General features: G+C 43.6%; 1 protein-coding gene across 3 annotated transcripts in view; it reads right to left on the bottom strand.

Annotated features, from left to right (window-relative positions):
* APBB1IP (amyloid beta precursor protein binding family B member 1 interacting protein) overlaps window positions 1-16,891 on the bottom strand; it is a 97,844-nt gene that overhangs the window by 6,899 nt on the left and 74,054 nt on the right. For all 3 annotated transcript variants that reach the window (XM_024742284.1, XM_024742283.1, XM_024742282.1), the window contains exons 10-12: window positions 13,943-14,053; window positions 6,743-6,841; window positions 6,045-6,159 (exon numbers count right to left, since the gene is read on the bottom strand). In XM_024742284.1, coding sequence (XP_024598052.1) covers window positions 6,045-6,159; window positions 6,743-6,841; window positions 13,943-14,053 — 325 coding nt within the window. The remainder of the gene's footprint in view (window positions 1-6,044; window positions 6,160-6,742; window positions 6,842-13,942; window positions 14,054-16,891) is intronic.

The following is a 16,891-nucleotide window of genomic DNA, read 5'->3' as shown; positions in this document are numbered from 1 at the left end:
TGCCCCAAACAGCCTGAGGTTCAAGAGAGCCCATCAGCCAGTAACTCCTCTGATCCCAAGGAACGTTTGTTTTTTCAACACTATTCTTGACATTTACCTTAATTTTGGCGGCGGAGGGAAGAGGGCTGTTGCAAAGAACGTATGGTTTTATTTGTCCCAGGCTCCTGGATGGACATGGGTCCCTTAAACACCTTCCAAGGAGCCCTAGTGATTTTGTGTGATGAGTTTAGGCGAAGAGAGAGGCTTGGATAATAATATACGAGAAGAACTGAATTTTAAAAGATGGCGTCATTTCAAGCGGGTCTTTGTTGCTAAGATGTGATCACGGTCATCGTGTACGTATGTGTATAACTGAGAAGAATGAACTTCACGTTCTATTTGAAAGTGGCTTCCCTTCCTTCTAAGCTCATCATCTTCAGTTCCTTCCGAGCTGGTCACGAATATAGCTCTTTAGAGCTTAAAATCCCACCCAGCAGGTGCTCATGGCAATACATTCTAAGGCATAAACTGAAAGTTTAAATTGAGGACGTTTTTCCCCTTAGATGCTCAAATGGAAGCATTTACTAATAAGCAGGGATGCTCTCAGTATGGTTTATTTTAAGATCTCAGCACATTTGTCCTCTGTAGGGCTGCAGGGCTTAATTTTGATAAATAAGACTCTACAGCAGAACCAAGATGGGTTAATTTACTATCTACTAACAGATATTCCATCATGGGAAAGATCCTCCTTTTTGATCAATGGACATCTCATCTGACTGCTGCAATGGTGTTCTTCAAAAATTGGATTTAAGCAATTCATTTAGGAGAAACGGAATGAACGTGCATTTTGCATTTAGTATTAAGGCTGTTCACATTACTTCACCCTCAGAGAAACCCTACCAGGTATTAATTCATTTTTCCATTTGTCGTCCCAACCATCTTTGAATTCTACCCGAGTGCCTGTTATCTGGCCAACACTGCGGTCTGTGCTGGGAAAACTATGATGTACCGGACAGAAACAGTCCCTGACCTCATGATTTCCTTCAGTGCCTGGAGGAGGGAACAGATACTAAACTAATAATCACACAGATTATTAATCATGACTGGCCTACCAAGGACAATTCATTTGAGATCTGAGGCTGGGCAGGGATTAGCCACATGAAATCAAAGAGCATCATAGGGCTTCCCTGGTGGCACAGTGGTTGAGAGTCCACCTGCCGATGCAGGGGACACGGGTTTGTGCCCCAGCCCGGGAAGATCCCACATGCCGCGGAGCGGCTGGGCCCGTGAGCCATGGCCGCTGAGCCTGCGCGTCCGGAGCCTGTGCTCTGCAATGGGAGAGGCCACAACAGTGAGAGGCCCGCGTACCGAAAAGAAAAAAAAAAAAACAAAAAAAAACCAAAGAGCATCATAAACAGAGGAAGAGCATCTGAGAAGTCCTTGAAAAAGGATGGTGCTTGGGGCTTTGAAGAAGTGGGAAAAGCAGATGGGCTCTGTGGCAGGAACAGGAAGACAGGGGTGGGGAAAGAGGCAGGTGAGATGGGCGAGGCTCATTTCATGCAGGTTTTGGTGGCCTTGCTAAGGACTGGGGACTTAATCTGAGAGCAGTGGAAAGCATCTGAAGGGCTGAAGCACCACCCCATGGGGCCAAATGAAGATCATGGTGGCTAGGATTTGATGGCAATGGAGACAAACAGGCAAGGACAGATTTGACCAATATTCAGAAGGTAGAGTCAGCAGGATTTAGAAGTGACTGGATTTAGAGGTGAGTTTTCCTGCATGTTTTCTGCAGGAGCAATTGGGCAGATGATGATGTTATTTATGGAAACAGAGAACAACAATGGGGGGGCAAGTCTGGAGGGTAAGAGGATGAGCTCAGTTTTGCAGATGTTGAGTTTGAGGTGTCTGGGAAGGATCCACGTGAAGCCAATGAGCAGAGAGTTGGAAACATGGGTTTGAAGGTCAACAGAGAAGCCTGGATTGGATTTACGTAGCTACAGGTGGTCCGCTCATACACTGTGCTGGGGGTGGATTAGATCACTTAGGGAGATAGTGTGAAATGAGGATAGGGTTAGGATTGATGGGTCTTGGGTAGTTTAAGGTGGGGTAGAAGAAGAGTTACTATAGGAGGTTAAAAAAGAGTGGTCAGAGAAGTTGGGGGGCGGGGTGGGGGACTTGGAGTGTGCGATATCTGGAAAGCCGAGAGAGGAGATTGGTTCAAGGAGGAGCGGTCAGTTGTGTTGGAGCTGCTGAAAGGTGGACTGAAAAGAGGGGTTTACAGTAGTGTGATTTAGCAACACAGAGGCCGCTGGTGAGATTAGCAAGAGCATTTTCCACCAGGTCGTAGAGGCAGAAAGAAGCCTGACTGAAATGGGTTGAAGAGTGAAAAGGAAGTAGAAAAATGGAGACAGCAAATATGGTCCACCTTTTAGAATAGTTGCTCGTCAGATGGGGCACTAGCTGGAAGGGAATTTGGAGTTGTAGGAGGGTTTTAAATTTGATTTTGTTTCTTTGAAGAAAGGAGCAATATTGATGAGAAGAAAACAGTAGAGCAGAAGAGAAAGTAGAAGAGAATGGCATAATCATGCATCTCTCTGGTCTCTGTCCTGGGTTCCTGGCACAGAACTTGGTATTTTCCAAGCTATCAGAGTGCCTTTGTTATTCAGCCCCTAGGAACACATCTGAGTTTATGCAAACAAGGTGGATCAGGATGGGTGCTGGTCACCAGTAGACCAACCGACTGATTAGAGGGTTGAGGCTCTGGGCCAGCCTGACATCGGCAGAGTAGAGAACGGGGGCTAGAAATTGAGTTCAGTCACGTGGTCAATGATTTGACCAATCATGTCGATGAAGTGAAATCCCAATTAAAAAATCTGGACAGTGGTGCTTTCCTGGTGGTGAATACATCCATGTGCTGGAAGGGTGATGCACCCTGATTCCAGAGGACACAGCTCTTCATCTGGGACCCTCCTAGACCTCACCTTATTCATCTTTCGTTTGGCTGGTCCTGATGTGTATCCTTTACTTACTTTTTTAATTTTTAAAAATGTTTCTTTCTTTCTTTATTGTTTGGTTGCGTTGGGTCTTCATTGCTGCGTGTGGTCTAGCTGCAGTGAGCGGGGGCTACTCTTCGTTGTGGTGCATGGGCTTCTCATTGCGGTGGCTTCTCTTGTTGTGGAGCATGGGCTTCTAGGCGAGCGGGTTTCAGTAATTGCAGTAGGCGGGCTCAGTAGTTGTGGCACACGGCCTTAGCTGCTCCACGGCATGTGGGATCCTCCCGTACCAGAGGTTCCCCACCGAACCCGTGTGCCCTGCATTGGCAGGCGGATTCTTAACCACTGCGCCACCAGGGAAGCCCCAGTGTACACTTTATAATAACATTGTAACAATAAGGATAGCACTCTCCCAAGTTTTGTGAGTCGAACTGTTGAACCTAAGGGGGTTCTGGGAAACCTCCAGATTTGTGGCCGGTAGGTCAAAAGTTTGGGTGGCCTGGGGACCCCTGAAGTGTGGCTGGCATCTGAAGGAAGGGCAGCCTTATTAGGACTGTGCCCTTTTGGGGTCTGAGCTAACTCCAGGGGCAGCATCAGAGTTGCGCTGCAGGACTCCAGTTGGGGCAAGAATAGGGGACGAGAGCATGCATGGAAGAATCAGCCCTTGTTAGGAGGTAACACAGTAGACGTGGGCTAGGATGGGTGTAGATGCAGGTAAGTCACTGGGTTAGGTGGTGGAAAGCTGATGGTTCCTTTTTTTTTGCTGAGAGTAAAGGGGCTGGAGATTGGAAATCTGAGGAGAGTGAAGAATGTCTGAAACAATTAGAGAAGCTAGGAGATTACACTGACTGGGATAGGTCTTCTCAACATTACTGACATCTGGGACTGGCAAATTCTTTGTTGTTCAGGGCTGTCCTGTGCATTGCAGGACAGGCAGCGTCCCTAGCCTCTACCCATTAGATGACACAAGCATCCCCCAAAGCATGACAACCAAACATGTTTTCAGACATTGCCAAGTCTTCCCTGGGGGTCCAAATCTCCCTCGGTCGAGAACCATTGGTCTAGAGAAACACAGTAAGAGCCACAGGCAGTATTAAGGGCCCGGTTGTGGTTGATGTCGACCGATCTGTGATGGACTCAGTGTATACCGTATGCCGAGCCCTCTAGGAGGAAAGAATGTCCCAATCCCCCTCCCCACGCTGGAGAAGCCTCACTCCCCCTACCCTCTCCTTTTCTCAACCTCCAGATTTCCTATATACTAGGCTAACGGTGGGCAGAGTCCTGTGGGTTGAGAGCCAGCCCAGTCATTCTGCTTCCTTCCTTCCTTCCTTTTCCCCTCCCTCCTCTCTTGCTCCCTTCTTCTCTTCCTCTTTTTCTTTCAATCCCTGGTGTTATAGTCGCCTCTGGCTAGGGCTGAAACTTAGGCGGGAGAGATGCGCATTTCAAGCTCTGAGTTTAAACCACATGCTAGCTTGCTCTAACAGGTAGCCTTGAATTGGGAGTTATGAACACTAGCCCAGCTGATCAAACATGGGATTCTAATTTGCCACCGTTCCTGTGTCTATATCTTTCTCTTGGGAACTTCATGGGAGGGATGCCTGTGTCTGGATGTGGGCTCAGTGGTGCCCTAACAAAACAGCATCTCGCAGCACCCCCAAATCCCCAGTGACCTCTGACACACACATAACTGGTAGAGCTAAGGTCCTGGCAAGATGTGGGTTCTGTTTCCACCCAAGTGGGTGGACTGTAATTCAGTTGACACCTCCTGGAGTTGGCACCAGACTCTACAGGTGTAAGGTACAACCTTCACAAGACTGCCTCCACTTCAATGCCAGCCAAGCGCCAGTTCTGACCAGCCCTTTATAAACTGAGAGGTTCCCACGACCCCTCAGGTTCAATAATTCAACACAATGACTTGTAGAACTCAGGAAAGCTCTATACTCACCCATTACAGTTTTATTACAACGGACGCCCACAGGGCGAGGTCTGGGTGGGTCCTGGACGTGGACCCCCTTCTCTGTGGAGTCAAGGCATGTAACCCACCTGGTTCCTTGAATGTTCACCAACCAGGAAGCTCCCCCAAGCCTTGGTGTCTAGAGTTTTTATTGGGGTTTCATTAAGAGGTACAATTGATGAAATCACTGGCCACAATGGTTCAAGTTCTTCCAACCATTATGTATCATAAAGACAATGTGTTTGAATCACAGCTCAACCACTGAGAAGTACTACATACCAACTTCTCCAAGCTTCAGTTCTCTCAACTGTGGAGTGAGGATAATAATGTATACCTTGCAGGGTGGTTGTAAGGACAAGAAATAATGTGTATATAAAGCAAGGCATAGTACCCACTCCATCCCTCAATGTCTTGCCCTCCTTCTTAAAAATATAAACCAGTAGCTGTTATACTACCATTAAAATGTGATGTCCAGGGCTTCCCTGGTGGCACAGTGGTTGAGAGTCTGCTTGCCAATGCAGGGGACACGGGTTCGTGCCCCGGTCCGGGAAGATCCCACATGCGGCGAAGCGGCTGTGCCCGTGAGCCATGGCCGCTGAGCCTGCGCGTCCGGAGCCTGTTGCTCCGCAACGGGAGAGGCCACAACAGTGAGAGGCCCGCGAACCACAAAAAAAAAAAACAAAAAAAAAACAAAAAAAAAAAGTGATGTCCAGAATTGGGTACGCGGCTCTAGCCATGATGTTATTGAGGCAAAACACCAAGGAATGATCTCACTCTTGGTGCAAGCAGCCTGCTGGGCACTAACGGAGCCTCGGACAAACATCACATCTATACTGTGATGAGACACAGCTCCCTACAAGCTCACCCTAAGCTGGTGATCACCATCTTGCCACAGGCATATCATGAAAAAAGGGTCCGAGCTTTGCTAAAGGTCACTTATAAAGAAATAGATACAAGTGTGTGTGTGAGGGGGGGGCGGGATCTTAAATTTGACCATCAGGAGGGAATGTATTCTGTACAGTGTCTACAAAGTTCTGTTTCTATGAAATACATTAGATAAGTTTGAACACGACCTCTGAGCTTTGAACAGGTGTCAGACTCTCCCCTCTGCAAGGTACCTGTAGAAGACGGGGCTGGTGGGGCTGCGTTGACAGTGCCCAGGTTTGTCCACCGAGAGGCAAGCCCTGCCCTGGCCATGGCACGCTGATAGCTATCATAGAGCGTCTTTCCATACTAGGGAGAGAACACAAAAGAAGCAAGAGAGTAATCCCGAATTCTGCACTCAACTGCAAACTGCAAATTCAGGGGAAAAAGGACTTCATCACTACTCTTTTTATTCCTTTCCTGAGATTTTTTTTAGTCGACGTATTTCAATGAAAAAAATCCACAAATCATGTTTTCATATGTTAAATAATTTTCCAGATTAGCAGAGTCAGGTAATACCTTCACCTCCCCATTAGAGGAGAGCTTTAGCCACGCACTGTGATGACATATATCTTTACGTAATTCTACTGCAGATTGTATCTCGTGTTTCTTAATTACACAAGACACTTGCAAAGCTCTCCATACATCAATAGCTGAGATGTCTCATGTGAAAGTAAATCCCTGACTCTCAGGTCATGGGAGAGGTCCATGTATCAACCACTCTCATTTACTTAAAAAAACCAATGGGCAAATAAGGTAATATCTATGGCATTGACCCCTTAATGGCATTGACTCAGTAAGAATGGATCAGCTGTTTCTCAGGAGCACAAAGACTGGACCCAGGTCAGGAGGCTGGTTAGCAAAGATAGGGTGAGTCCGAACGCTCTCTCACCTTGGCGATCCTGATTCCCGTAACCCACTGATTTAGCATTCTTGCGTCATCACAGCAGAGATACTTGATATACTGGGACTCCTTCTGAATTTGGGGATGCTAGAAAAAGCCATTTCAAAGACCGTTTATAAGCTCTTCACTTATTAGCACCTTTCAAAAACATTTAAAAATTCTCACAGTGTATGAGATTTCCTGAGATGGTGGCCAAAATTACCGGTAGCAATTTTAGAATTAGGAACAGGAGTATATTTTTTTACAGAAGCTAAATTTGGAAAGAATTTCAGAAAGCAGTGACATGATTTATCACAAGCATTTTTTACTATATTATCAATAATCATTTTCATCCCTGCTTTTTGAATGCTTGAAAGCCTTCACATTTATCACGTTTCTAGCCCTACAAGAAGTCCGAATCATTTCTCCATTTATCAGATAAAGGAACTTACCTGATGTAATTCTTATGTCAAGGGATTAATGCTTTTGTGACTCCCCATCAGTCCTAGGGTTACTTCTGCTACCAGGGATTCAGGGTTTCACCCCATCTTGTCATCTCTTACCCAAATGGGCCATTTTGGCCTCCAGATGGATGGCGCAGAGAAGGAATATTTCTGTCTAATATTAAGTGGCAACGAGCTAGGTGCTGCACTAGGGGTCATCCAGGCCTTCCAGGAGCTCTTGATCAAAGAGAACAGTGATGGGCAGGCACGAAGGGGAAGGAGAGTCACGGGTCCTTGGTCATACAGAACATCCTTGTCTTTCAGCACCAGAAACAGCTCCCTAACTTCCAATGGCATTCCTGTTCTGACTGTCTTGTAAGAGGGGCAAAACATGGGTCTCTCCAGCAATTTGATGCCTATAGTTCTTAGAAAGCAGTTGTTGTTTTGTTTTGTTTCTGGAGGAATTTTAAAAGTTGATCTTGTTACCTTTGGCTTGATATATTAAAATTTCTTTGGTTTGTTTTTTGGTGCATGTCATGTCATGGGAAAGCCAGGTTCCCAGAAGCAGACTTAAACTGTATTGTGCTTGCAAAGAAAGCAATTGTCTGGGTAGAGGGATCCACTTAAACAGCACAATCAACAATTTCTTAAGTATGTACTTCATCTAAATAGACTAAAATGTAGTCATTCCCTTAAGCATAATGGCTGTTGAGCACAAAAGAGAGGTAAGAAATCTTGACCTTGAGTTCTAACTATGGCTCCTCCTATGATCAGGAGATCAAAGTATAGACTTTGGTTCATTTTCTCCAACATTAGTGGGGTGCGTCTCACCAACTTCCTTATGTCACATGTGTACTAAGACTGTATACAGAAGAATTAAGCATCAGATGACCCTGAAGGTCTCTCGTGATCCTCAGGTTTTATGATTCTAAGATGAGCTGCCTAGTGGGCTCCTTTCTGGCTCCCTCGTGAAGGCAGGAACCTTCTAGGCTCCCAGGACATCATACAGGAAGTTCCTGTGCTCATTCTTCTGTCGTGTCTTAGGACCTTGCCAAGGGGTTTACTCCCTTGAGCTTTTCGCTGAAAAAATATTTGCAAAGACGTTTAAGGAAAAATGCTGGCTCCATGCCACTGGTTAGACTCTTCCACCATTGGTTGCTCCTGACCACAGAAGGAGAAGCTCCTGCAGGATGTGCCATGCAGCACACACAGGTCAGGGTACCTGCAGATGGTTGTTCAAAGGGATCTTACAGATCCTCTAAACTTACCAGTGGGAGACCAGAGAAGTTAAGCCATTTATCCAAGGTCAAAGAGAGTGGCAGAAGCATAACAAGAACCAAGGACCTGTGCATTCAACAGATACATCTGGGGTGCTCAGAAATATACCAATCCCTAGGTAGACAGAGATGAGAAAGAAAGGCTCACACTGCACTTAGGAAGTGGAGGCTGGGATGTCACTGGGGGAGACATATGTAAACAAATGTATGATCACTCTATGACATGGTAAAGTTCGTAGTAAAAGTTGGAAACCAGAGAAAGGCTCTTTGGACAAAGTGACAGAATGTTATAATACATTTGAGGAACGTGTAGAAATTCTGTGTGGCCAGGACCTGGGAGCCAGGGAAAGAAGAGGCAGAAAAGAAGCTGGAGAGGAAGCGGAGTCAAGGGCCTTGTGTCAAAATAGCATCTGGACGTTGTCCTCTAGGCAGTGGGGCCATCAGACCTTTGGAACAGCAGGGCATCCAGGCAGCAGTGGTGGCTGGGGCCGTGGAGTGAGGAGGAAAACAGACAGAGAGGGCTGCATGTGAGCCGTCTCTCATAGAAACCAGAACTTAAGGGACTGGACAACAGAGGGGAGAGGAGGGACTTCAAGGATGCTTCCTCTATTTCTAGCTTGGAAAAGTAGGTGGGTATTATGGGTTTCATTGTGTTCCCTCCGAAGACATGCTGAAGTCCTAACCCTCTGTTTAGGTATCTGTGTGAATGTGACCTTATTTGAAAACAGGATTGTTGCAGATGTAAGTAATCAGGTTAAGGTGAGCTCATACTTGATTAGGCATTTATATTCTACTAGGGGAGAAAGCCAATAAAAATACAAAACACTAAGTAATGTAATTTCAGACTGTGAAGAAAATGTAGCAGAGTAAGGGCAGGGAATAGGTGAGTGATGGAGCAGAAGTCTAGAACTCTTCCCATGACCCCTCACCACCTCTCAACGGAGCTCAATAGAGACATAATTCCTCCTGGAGGATGGTCACTTCCACTGCCCCATCAGACCTCACCTCAGAATGCAGTGAGAACAAATTCACAAAGGAGCAACTTCACAGGAAAGGGGAGTGTGCATCTAAGAGCAAGCACAAGGGCAGAAATGATTCTGGGGTACCAAGTCCTTTCTTGTGAGCATGGACAGCCTCTGGTATCTTTTTTTTGTGAGTATGGTCAGCCTCTTAAAAAACTTCTTAATTTACTAATTAATTTTTTAAAATTGAAATGTAGTTGATATGTACAATATTACGCTAGTTTCAGGTGTACTACCTAGTGATGTGACACTTGCCTACATTATGAAATGATCACCAGGGTACGTCTAGTAACCATCTGTCACCATACAAAGTTATTGCTGTATTACTGACCATACTGCTCAACCTCTTAAAGGACAGGTGATGTCTCTACTGCCTTCTCAGAGTGTGGCCCCTGGGCCATCAACATCACCTGGGAACTTGGTGGAAGTGCAAATTCCGGGGCCTGATCCCAGACCCACAGAATCAGAAACTCTGGGGGCCCAGCCACCTGTGTTTTAACAGCTCTCCTGGTGAGTCCCATGCACTCTGAAGTTTGACAACCACTGGTCAATAGAAATATTTAATTGGTTCTAGAGTGCAGTAAGAATGCCTTCCAGTTCTTGCTTGCTGGCTGTGTCTCTCGACATTGCACTGATGGTCTTATGGGCATATATTGTTTAATCTGCACGGGAAGTGTTCTTTCTTAAAAAAAAAAATTGTTTATTTATCTTTTTGGCCGTGCCATGCGGCACGTAGGATCTCAGTTCCCCGACCAGGGAGATCGAACCCGTGCTCCATGCAGTGGAAGCAAGGAGTCTTAACCACTGGACCACCAGGGAAGTCCCCAGGAAGTGTTCTTATTTCCACTTTGTAGCAGAGGGCAATGAAGCTTAGAGAGTCCCGACAATGCGCCAGGTGACAAGGCCAGGACTCAAATTCCCATCTTCCCGACAGCGCCCCACCACGGACTGTGATAGTCCGTGAGTTTATCCTGAGTAAGAAACTCCCGGGCTGAACTTCTCAGCCCTTGCATGTCTGTGGAAGCACACGATCTCTTAACATGCTTCGCCATAATCTCCAACTCCTTCTGCAATGTATGTGCACATTCTTTGAACTCTTTAAATCTGCTCACCCTCATGAAACATTTGCATGTCAAGAATTTTTTTTCCCCACGGTGGACAGAAAGGCACATAAATGACCAAAATGTTCATAAACAAATTAGGTTCTCCAAACGATGACAGATACTTTTACTCAGCAAATGAATAGAAATTCCTAATATTTTGGGAAGGAACTGAGAAGCATGCCTAAGAGCAATTAAGCTGGGTGACTGCCCGTAAGGAAACTGGCTTGAGAACAGAACTGATCATTCTGAGGAAAGGGAAATGTGTGTTCTCCTTGGGTTGTTTGTCCTGATTCATGTTTGTTCTTGGATCATCAGGCCTGCTTTCTTTTTCACCTCTGAGCCTGGGAACCTCTAGGTCTGAGAGCTCTTCTTTCTCTTGCTGGAAATCCCTCCTCCAGCCTCTGGACCCTGGCCATGGGTTTGGGCCCTTGCCCCCTTCTGACAACGTTCATTCTATTTGTCCGCTCTGAAGTGGATTTCATCACCAGCTGGTAAGCCCTGACTGTTGACGCTTAGAGTTAGAACACATTCTGATCCTCTGAGTGCAAAACTTGACTGTGCGGAGGAAAAACTAAGATTCCTGGGCCCCATCCTTAAATGGTTTGATTCAGTGGGTCCCGGCCCTGGAAGCTGTATTTCTAACCAGCCTCCCCTGACTCTGATTCAGCCAGTTTATTGACCAGCATTTCAGAACCTCTCTCTAAAACCTTCTCCCTACCTAAGAAATGTGGGCAGTGTTGCAGAGGTGCAGTGCATGCCCATGTGCAAAGGAGGGCCTCCATTTTGGTAATTTCTCAGGGTCTCAGGATTGCAAACAAGGGCCATGGGTGCAGACAGAAACACAATGAAGACAAAGTTCAAGGGCGGCTTGGGCTGGGGGGAGGCAGAGAAGAGATTCTGTGTCCTAGCAAACAGTGTCCGAGAGAATGGCCTCTGGGCCACCCCCGGCTTCTCATCCTGGCTCAGCCACTTCCTGGTCGGGAGTCTCTGTGCCCAGGTTCCACATCTACAAACTAGGGAGAATTGTGGCTCTCACCTCATAAGGCTGATAAAGGGATTAAGTGAGTTAATATATGGAAAGTGCTTAAATCATTGCATTACACATGAAACATTTCTCGTGTGCTTTTTGTTCATTAAGAAATGTCATTTTCTGACAAAGGGATAGAAGTGAAGAATAGCTTAGTGGTGGCCAGGGGGTAAGATGGGGATGGGAATAGGAGCGAAGTGGGTGTAGTTATAAAGGAGGGTACCTTGTGGTGATGGGAATGCTCTGAATCTTGACTGGACCAATGTTAATATCCTGGTTATGACATGGTACGACGGTTTTGCCAGATGTTACCATTGGAAGAAACTGGGTAAATGGCACATGGGACCTCTCTGTAGTATTTCTTACAATTGCATATGGATGTACAATTCTCAAAATAAAGTTTAATTAAAAAAGAAAAGAAATGGCATTTCCTTCAAACTGCTGCATTTTTTTTTTTTTTTTGCGGTACACGGGCCTCTCACTGTTGTGGCCTCTCCCGTTGCGGAGCACAGGCTCCGGACGCGCAGGCTTAGCGGCCATGGCTCACGGGCCCAGCCGCTCCGCGGCATGTGGGATCTTCCCGAACCGGGGCACGAACCCATGTCCCCTGCATCGGCAGGCGGACTCTCAACCACTGCGCCACCAGGGAGGCCCAAACTGCTGCATTTTTAAAAGACAAATGGGAGCAGTAGAAGGGGATGCCCAGGCTGCCTGTGCCCCATCAGGGTTTTGAGAATGGTTGGGTCAAGGCGATACCCAACTCCTGGAGTAACAGGCATGTGACAGTGGCACACGAGTGTGGGCGCCTCTGAAATGATGGAGTGGGTTCATGATCACCTCCAATGACAGGGTTCTTGACAAAGAATATGTCTGCTACCAATGTAAATGTAAGCACTGTCCTGAATTTGTGAAAATGATGTAAACCTATAGTATAGACTGGCCCACTTCCTCGGGAGAGGTGACAGCTTTGCCAGGAGCACATATGCACACACAGAGTCCAGCTTTGGACGTTTCCAGAAACATGGTAATGGGGTCTTCCTGGGGGTGGATGGGTGACGGACATACAAAGGTGCCTCACCAGGAACCTGGTCTCGTTAACACCTGTTCCATAGAATTCTAACCCAGAAGGAAACATAGGAACCCCGATTCAGAAAGGAGAAATTCTGGGGGATTTCAGGGAGGGGCAATATTGGGGTTGGGGATTAAGAGGTACAAACCATTAGGTATAAAATAAGCTACAAAGATATACTGTATGACACAGGGAATATAGCCAATATTTTATAATAACTATAAATGGAGTATAACCTTTAAAAATTGTGAATCGCTATATTGTACACCTGTAACTTATATACCATTGCACAGCAACTATACTTCAGTTAAAAAATAATAAAAAATGAAGTATATTTGTAGGAAAAAAAAATTCTGTACACAGCACTGCACTGGGGCCAAGTGGAATGTGCTAACCCCTGCTCTCTGGTGTGAGGCTGTGAAGGGAAAGGAATCTGTGAGGTCGGAGAAAATGGCGTGGCCAGAACAGCTGCATAAATTCCCTGAGTTCATTTCTAGGGTTCAGTCGTTACAGCCGGCAGATAAAAGTTACTTTTGGGGCTTCCCTGGTGGCACAGTGGTTGGGGGTCCGTCTGCCGATGCAGGGGACGCGGGTTCGTGCCCCGGTCTGGGAGGGTCCCGCGAGCTGTGGCTGCTGGGCCTGCGCGTCCGGAGCCTATGCTCCGTGGCGGGAGGGGCCACAGCGGTGAGAGGCCGGCGTACCGCAAAAAAAAAAAAAAAAGTTACTTTTGCCCAACCTTCCAAAATATGGTGCTAATGTCAACCTTACCAGACACCTGATAATACCTATTGCCTTTTGATAATATGCACCTTAAAAAGTTTCAAGACCCAGTAATGCTATTTTTAGAAAAAGATATATTTTCCTATTTTTTGTATTTTCTATATTTTTCTAGAAAATCTTGTCAACTTCCTAATTTCTAAAGATGTCTTACAATGGAATAAGAGTCTGATAAGTAAAGAACTAAAAGACTGATTGTCTTGTCAATAAAATTGTAACTAAAATTTGTTCAAAATATAGAGTTCTCTTTTTCATAAAGTGATGAAGAAATCCAGACAGATTGACTAGAAAGTCTGAGACTCAAATAACAGGCTTTGGAGAAATGATCTGAGTTGGTAGAAATGTTTCCCCCTTTCCTATTTTGGTTTACAATAAAAAGCTTATTATGTTATACTTGTAGTTAACTGTATAACATTTAACATTTTTCTTCTTAAAAGGAAACATTACCTTAAATTGCTTACAGATCTAAAGTAAGGACTTCTTAAACCTACCTTTAAAACAAAGCAGTAGTCAGTGGGTGCTTTGTATTTCATTTTACACTGAATCCCATAGTAAATGTTGACATTTTCAAACTGTATAAAACATGCCAGATCACGAGATGTCTGAAAGAGAAGGAAAAAATAACCTCAACCTAGCTGACAAGTAATATTTTTCTAAGGTCGTTCTTCATGGCACAACGAGGCATTACATTTTAGTAGGAAAATACAGAATTTCAGGTAATTTATATAAGCATCTACCACGTATAGCTTTCTAAAAGCCAAGCCTACATTTTCAGAAGGAAAGAGCACATCCAGGCAAAACAGCATGCCACAGACCAAAAGTGGAGCAAAAGATTATACTGCTGTTCTAGCACCTACGCGTGGACTCCCAGAGATGACTGGAATCATTACTGATGGGGTTCAGACAAGGTGACAGAGCACCTCGTCAAATATTTCATTTTGTCTTTTGCCATTCTAAGTCATTGATGGATTTCATGACTGAGCATTTAGAAAAAAGTCCCCCTCAAGATGAACAATGAGAGGTAAATTTGATGCTCAGAAAATTCGCACACACTTCATACACTTCTTCCTGAGGAGAAAAGATTCCTTTCATGCCTTCTCTTTAGGGCTGGTGGTGTTGCTGTGGAAACAACCCTCTCCTCCATATATAATATGCATTGAGAAGACATCAACCTCTAATCTACATATTTGGTTACACTTCAATTACAAATTTGTTCTGTTACTTTCTCTCCCTCACGTTCTATAATTCTTTACTGAGTTAATGAATAAAAAAATAAAGGGCAGAATTGCTACATCTCAATGCACAATTATTCCTTTATATATGGTAGTATACTTTTTTCTTGTAAGATATTTCCTTCTGATTTTCAAAGTTTTAGTTTTTTTATTAGAAAAATAAAACATATTCATCATAATTTTAAAAATAAGTTATTTTATACATAGTAAAACAAAAATTTTCCTTCATCACTCTTTTTTTTTCTAATTTCATTCTCTTCTCCAGAGAAGACATTCTTCCAAATGTTTTTGGGGATACATTTATATACCTATGTATGTGCAGACATACCCACATACATATATACAATTATTAAAATATAAATGAGATTTTACTCTCAATATTTTTCCATGACTTTGTTCTTTTTCTTAACAATATATCTTGGGGTCTTTCTATGTTAGGACATATGAAAGGATATATCACATTCTTTGTATAGCTGCATAACAGTACACTGTATAGATGTAGCTATTTATTCCACCATCCTACTATAGATGACTAGTGGTTACTTCGATATTTTGCTATTACAAAATATATTGTGCATATGAGCAAGTGTTTCTGTGGGGTAGATTGCCAAACATGGAGCTGTCCTTGGAAGGGGTATTCCCTATTATATTTGCAAAATTTTTGCTAAACTGTCCCCCAAGTTGGCTGTGCTAGCTTACATTACAAACTTCCGTACATAAGAGTGCCCATTTTTCTTACCCACTCCTGATGAAATTTGCATATCATCAATATTGTTAGTGTTATCAATCTCACGGGAGGAGAAATTTCACTTATTTACATTTTCCCGAATACTAATAAGATAGAGAAACTTTTTAATTATTCACTGGCTACTGATATTTCTGTTTCTGTGAATTCTCAGTAAGCATTGCTGTTTTTCTATGAGTATGTTTATCTTTTTCTTAATGAGTTGCTGAAGTCTTTTTATGGATATTCATACCAGGTTATACACGCTGCAAATGTACTCTCAGACCCTAGAGCTAGTCTTTAACTTCTTGTTTGGTATCTCTGGCCATAAGGAGTTAAACACAACTTTATATAGTCAAATCTGCCAATTTTCTTTGTTAAAATTTTGAGTTTTTAGTCTTGTTTAAGAAGGCTTCCCCACTGCCAAATTATGAGAATACTGACCATATATTTTCTCCTAATATTTTGTAATTTTGTCCAAATACATTTAATCAACCTAAGATTTAATTTGGAACATGGTATGAGGTAGGAAGCTATATTTTTTTAATGGATATACAATTATTTCAATGCTATTTGTTGAGTATCACATTCTTTCCCCACTGCTATAAAATGCTCACTTGAATTTCTCTTATATTAGATGGCTCTCTGTTGATCTGTTTTCTCTTCCTGTACTGTTTTTGTCTAATGTTTTGACATTTGGGAGGAGGGGTTCTTCCATAATGTTCTTTAAAATTTTTGTTTGTGTCTGTTTTGGAACCGCATCTCTTTCTGATGAATTTTAGAATCAGTTTTTGAACTTCAAGTTAAAAGAATCCTATTGACATTTTTTTATTGGAATTGAATATATAGAAAAATTGGGGGGAGAATTAGTATCTTTTCATCTAGCAACATTGTACATTTCTGTTTATTCAGTTCGAACTCATTTCCTTTATTACGTTTTCTATTTTATGCCATATAAGATCTTGAACCTTTCTTGTTAAGTTTATTGTCAGGTATTTTGTATTTTTTTGTTCTTGCAATGCATGGAATCTTTTGCAGCATATTTAATTTGCATATTGTTTATATAAAGGAAAACAATGTCTTATTTGGTAAGTTTATTTGGTCCATTGGGACCAAACTCTTAAGTTTTTCAGTTGAGTGTCTTATATTGTCTGGCAGACAATCATGCTGACTGTGAATAAAGAGAGTTTTGCCTCTTCTTTTCCAGTAATTATACTTGTTATTCTTTTTCTTGACTTCCTGGCTAGTTCCTCCATTAGTGTTAATGGCAGCAGAGACAGAAAGGATGCCTGTCCAACTCCAATGTGAATGCTTCTAATTTTCGTCCCTAAGTGTGTTGTTTTTGATAGGCTTGTATGTCTCACTTATATGTAAATGCCGAAGACATAACACCTCTAAAATAAAACAAATAATTTGTGGGTCAACTGTTATGCCCCCCACGCTTGGGACTGGAATGAAGATAGCACAGATGGGAAAAGTATGAA

The sequence above is a fragment of the Neophocaena asiaeorientalis genome, unplaced genomic scaffold (assembly GCF_003031525.2).
Source record: "Neophocaena asiaeorientalis asiaeorientalis breed wild unplaced genomic scaffold, Neophocaena_asiaeorientalis_V1.1 scaffold781, whole genome shotgun sequence".
Taxonomy (NCBI): Eukaryota; Metazoa; Chordata; class Mammalia; order Artiodactyla; family Phocoenidae; genus Neophocaena; species Neophocaena asiaeorientalis.
Note: the sequence above shows the minus strand (reverse complement) of the source record. Positions and strands in the feature narration are given on the sequence as shown.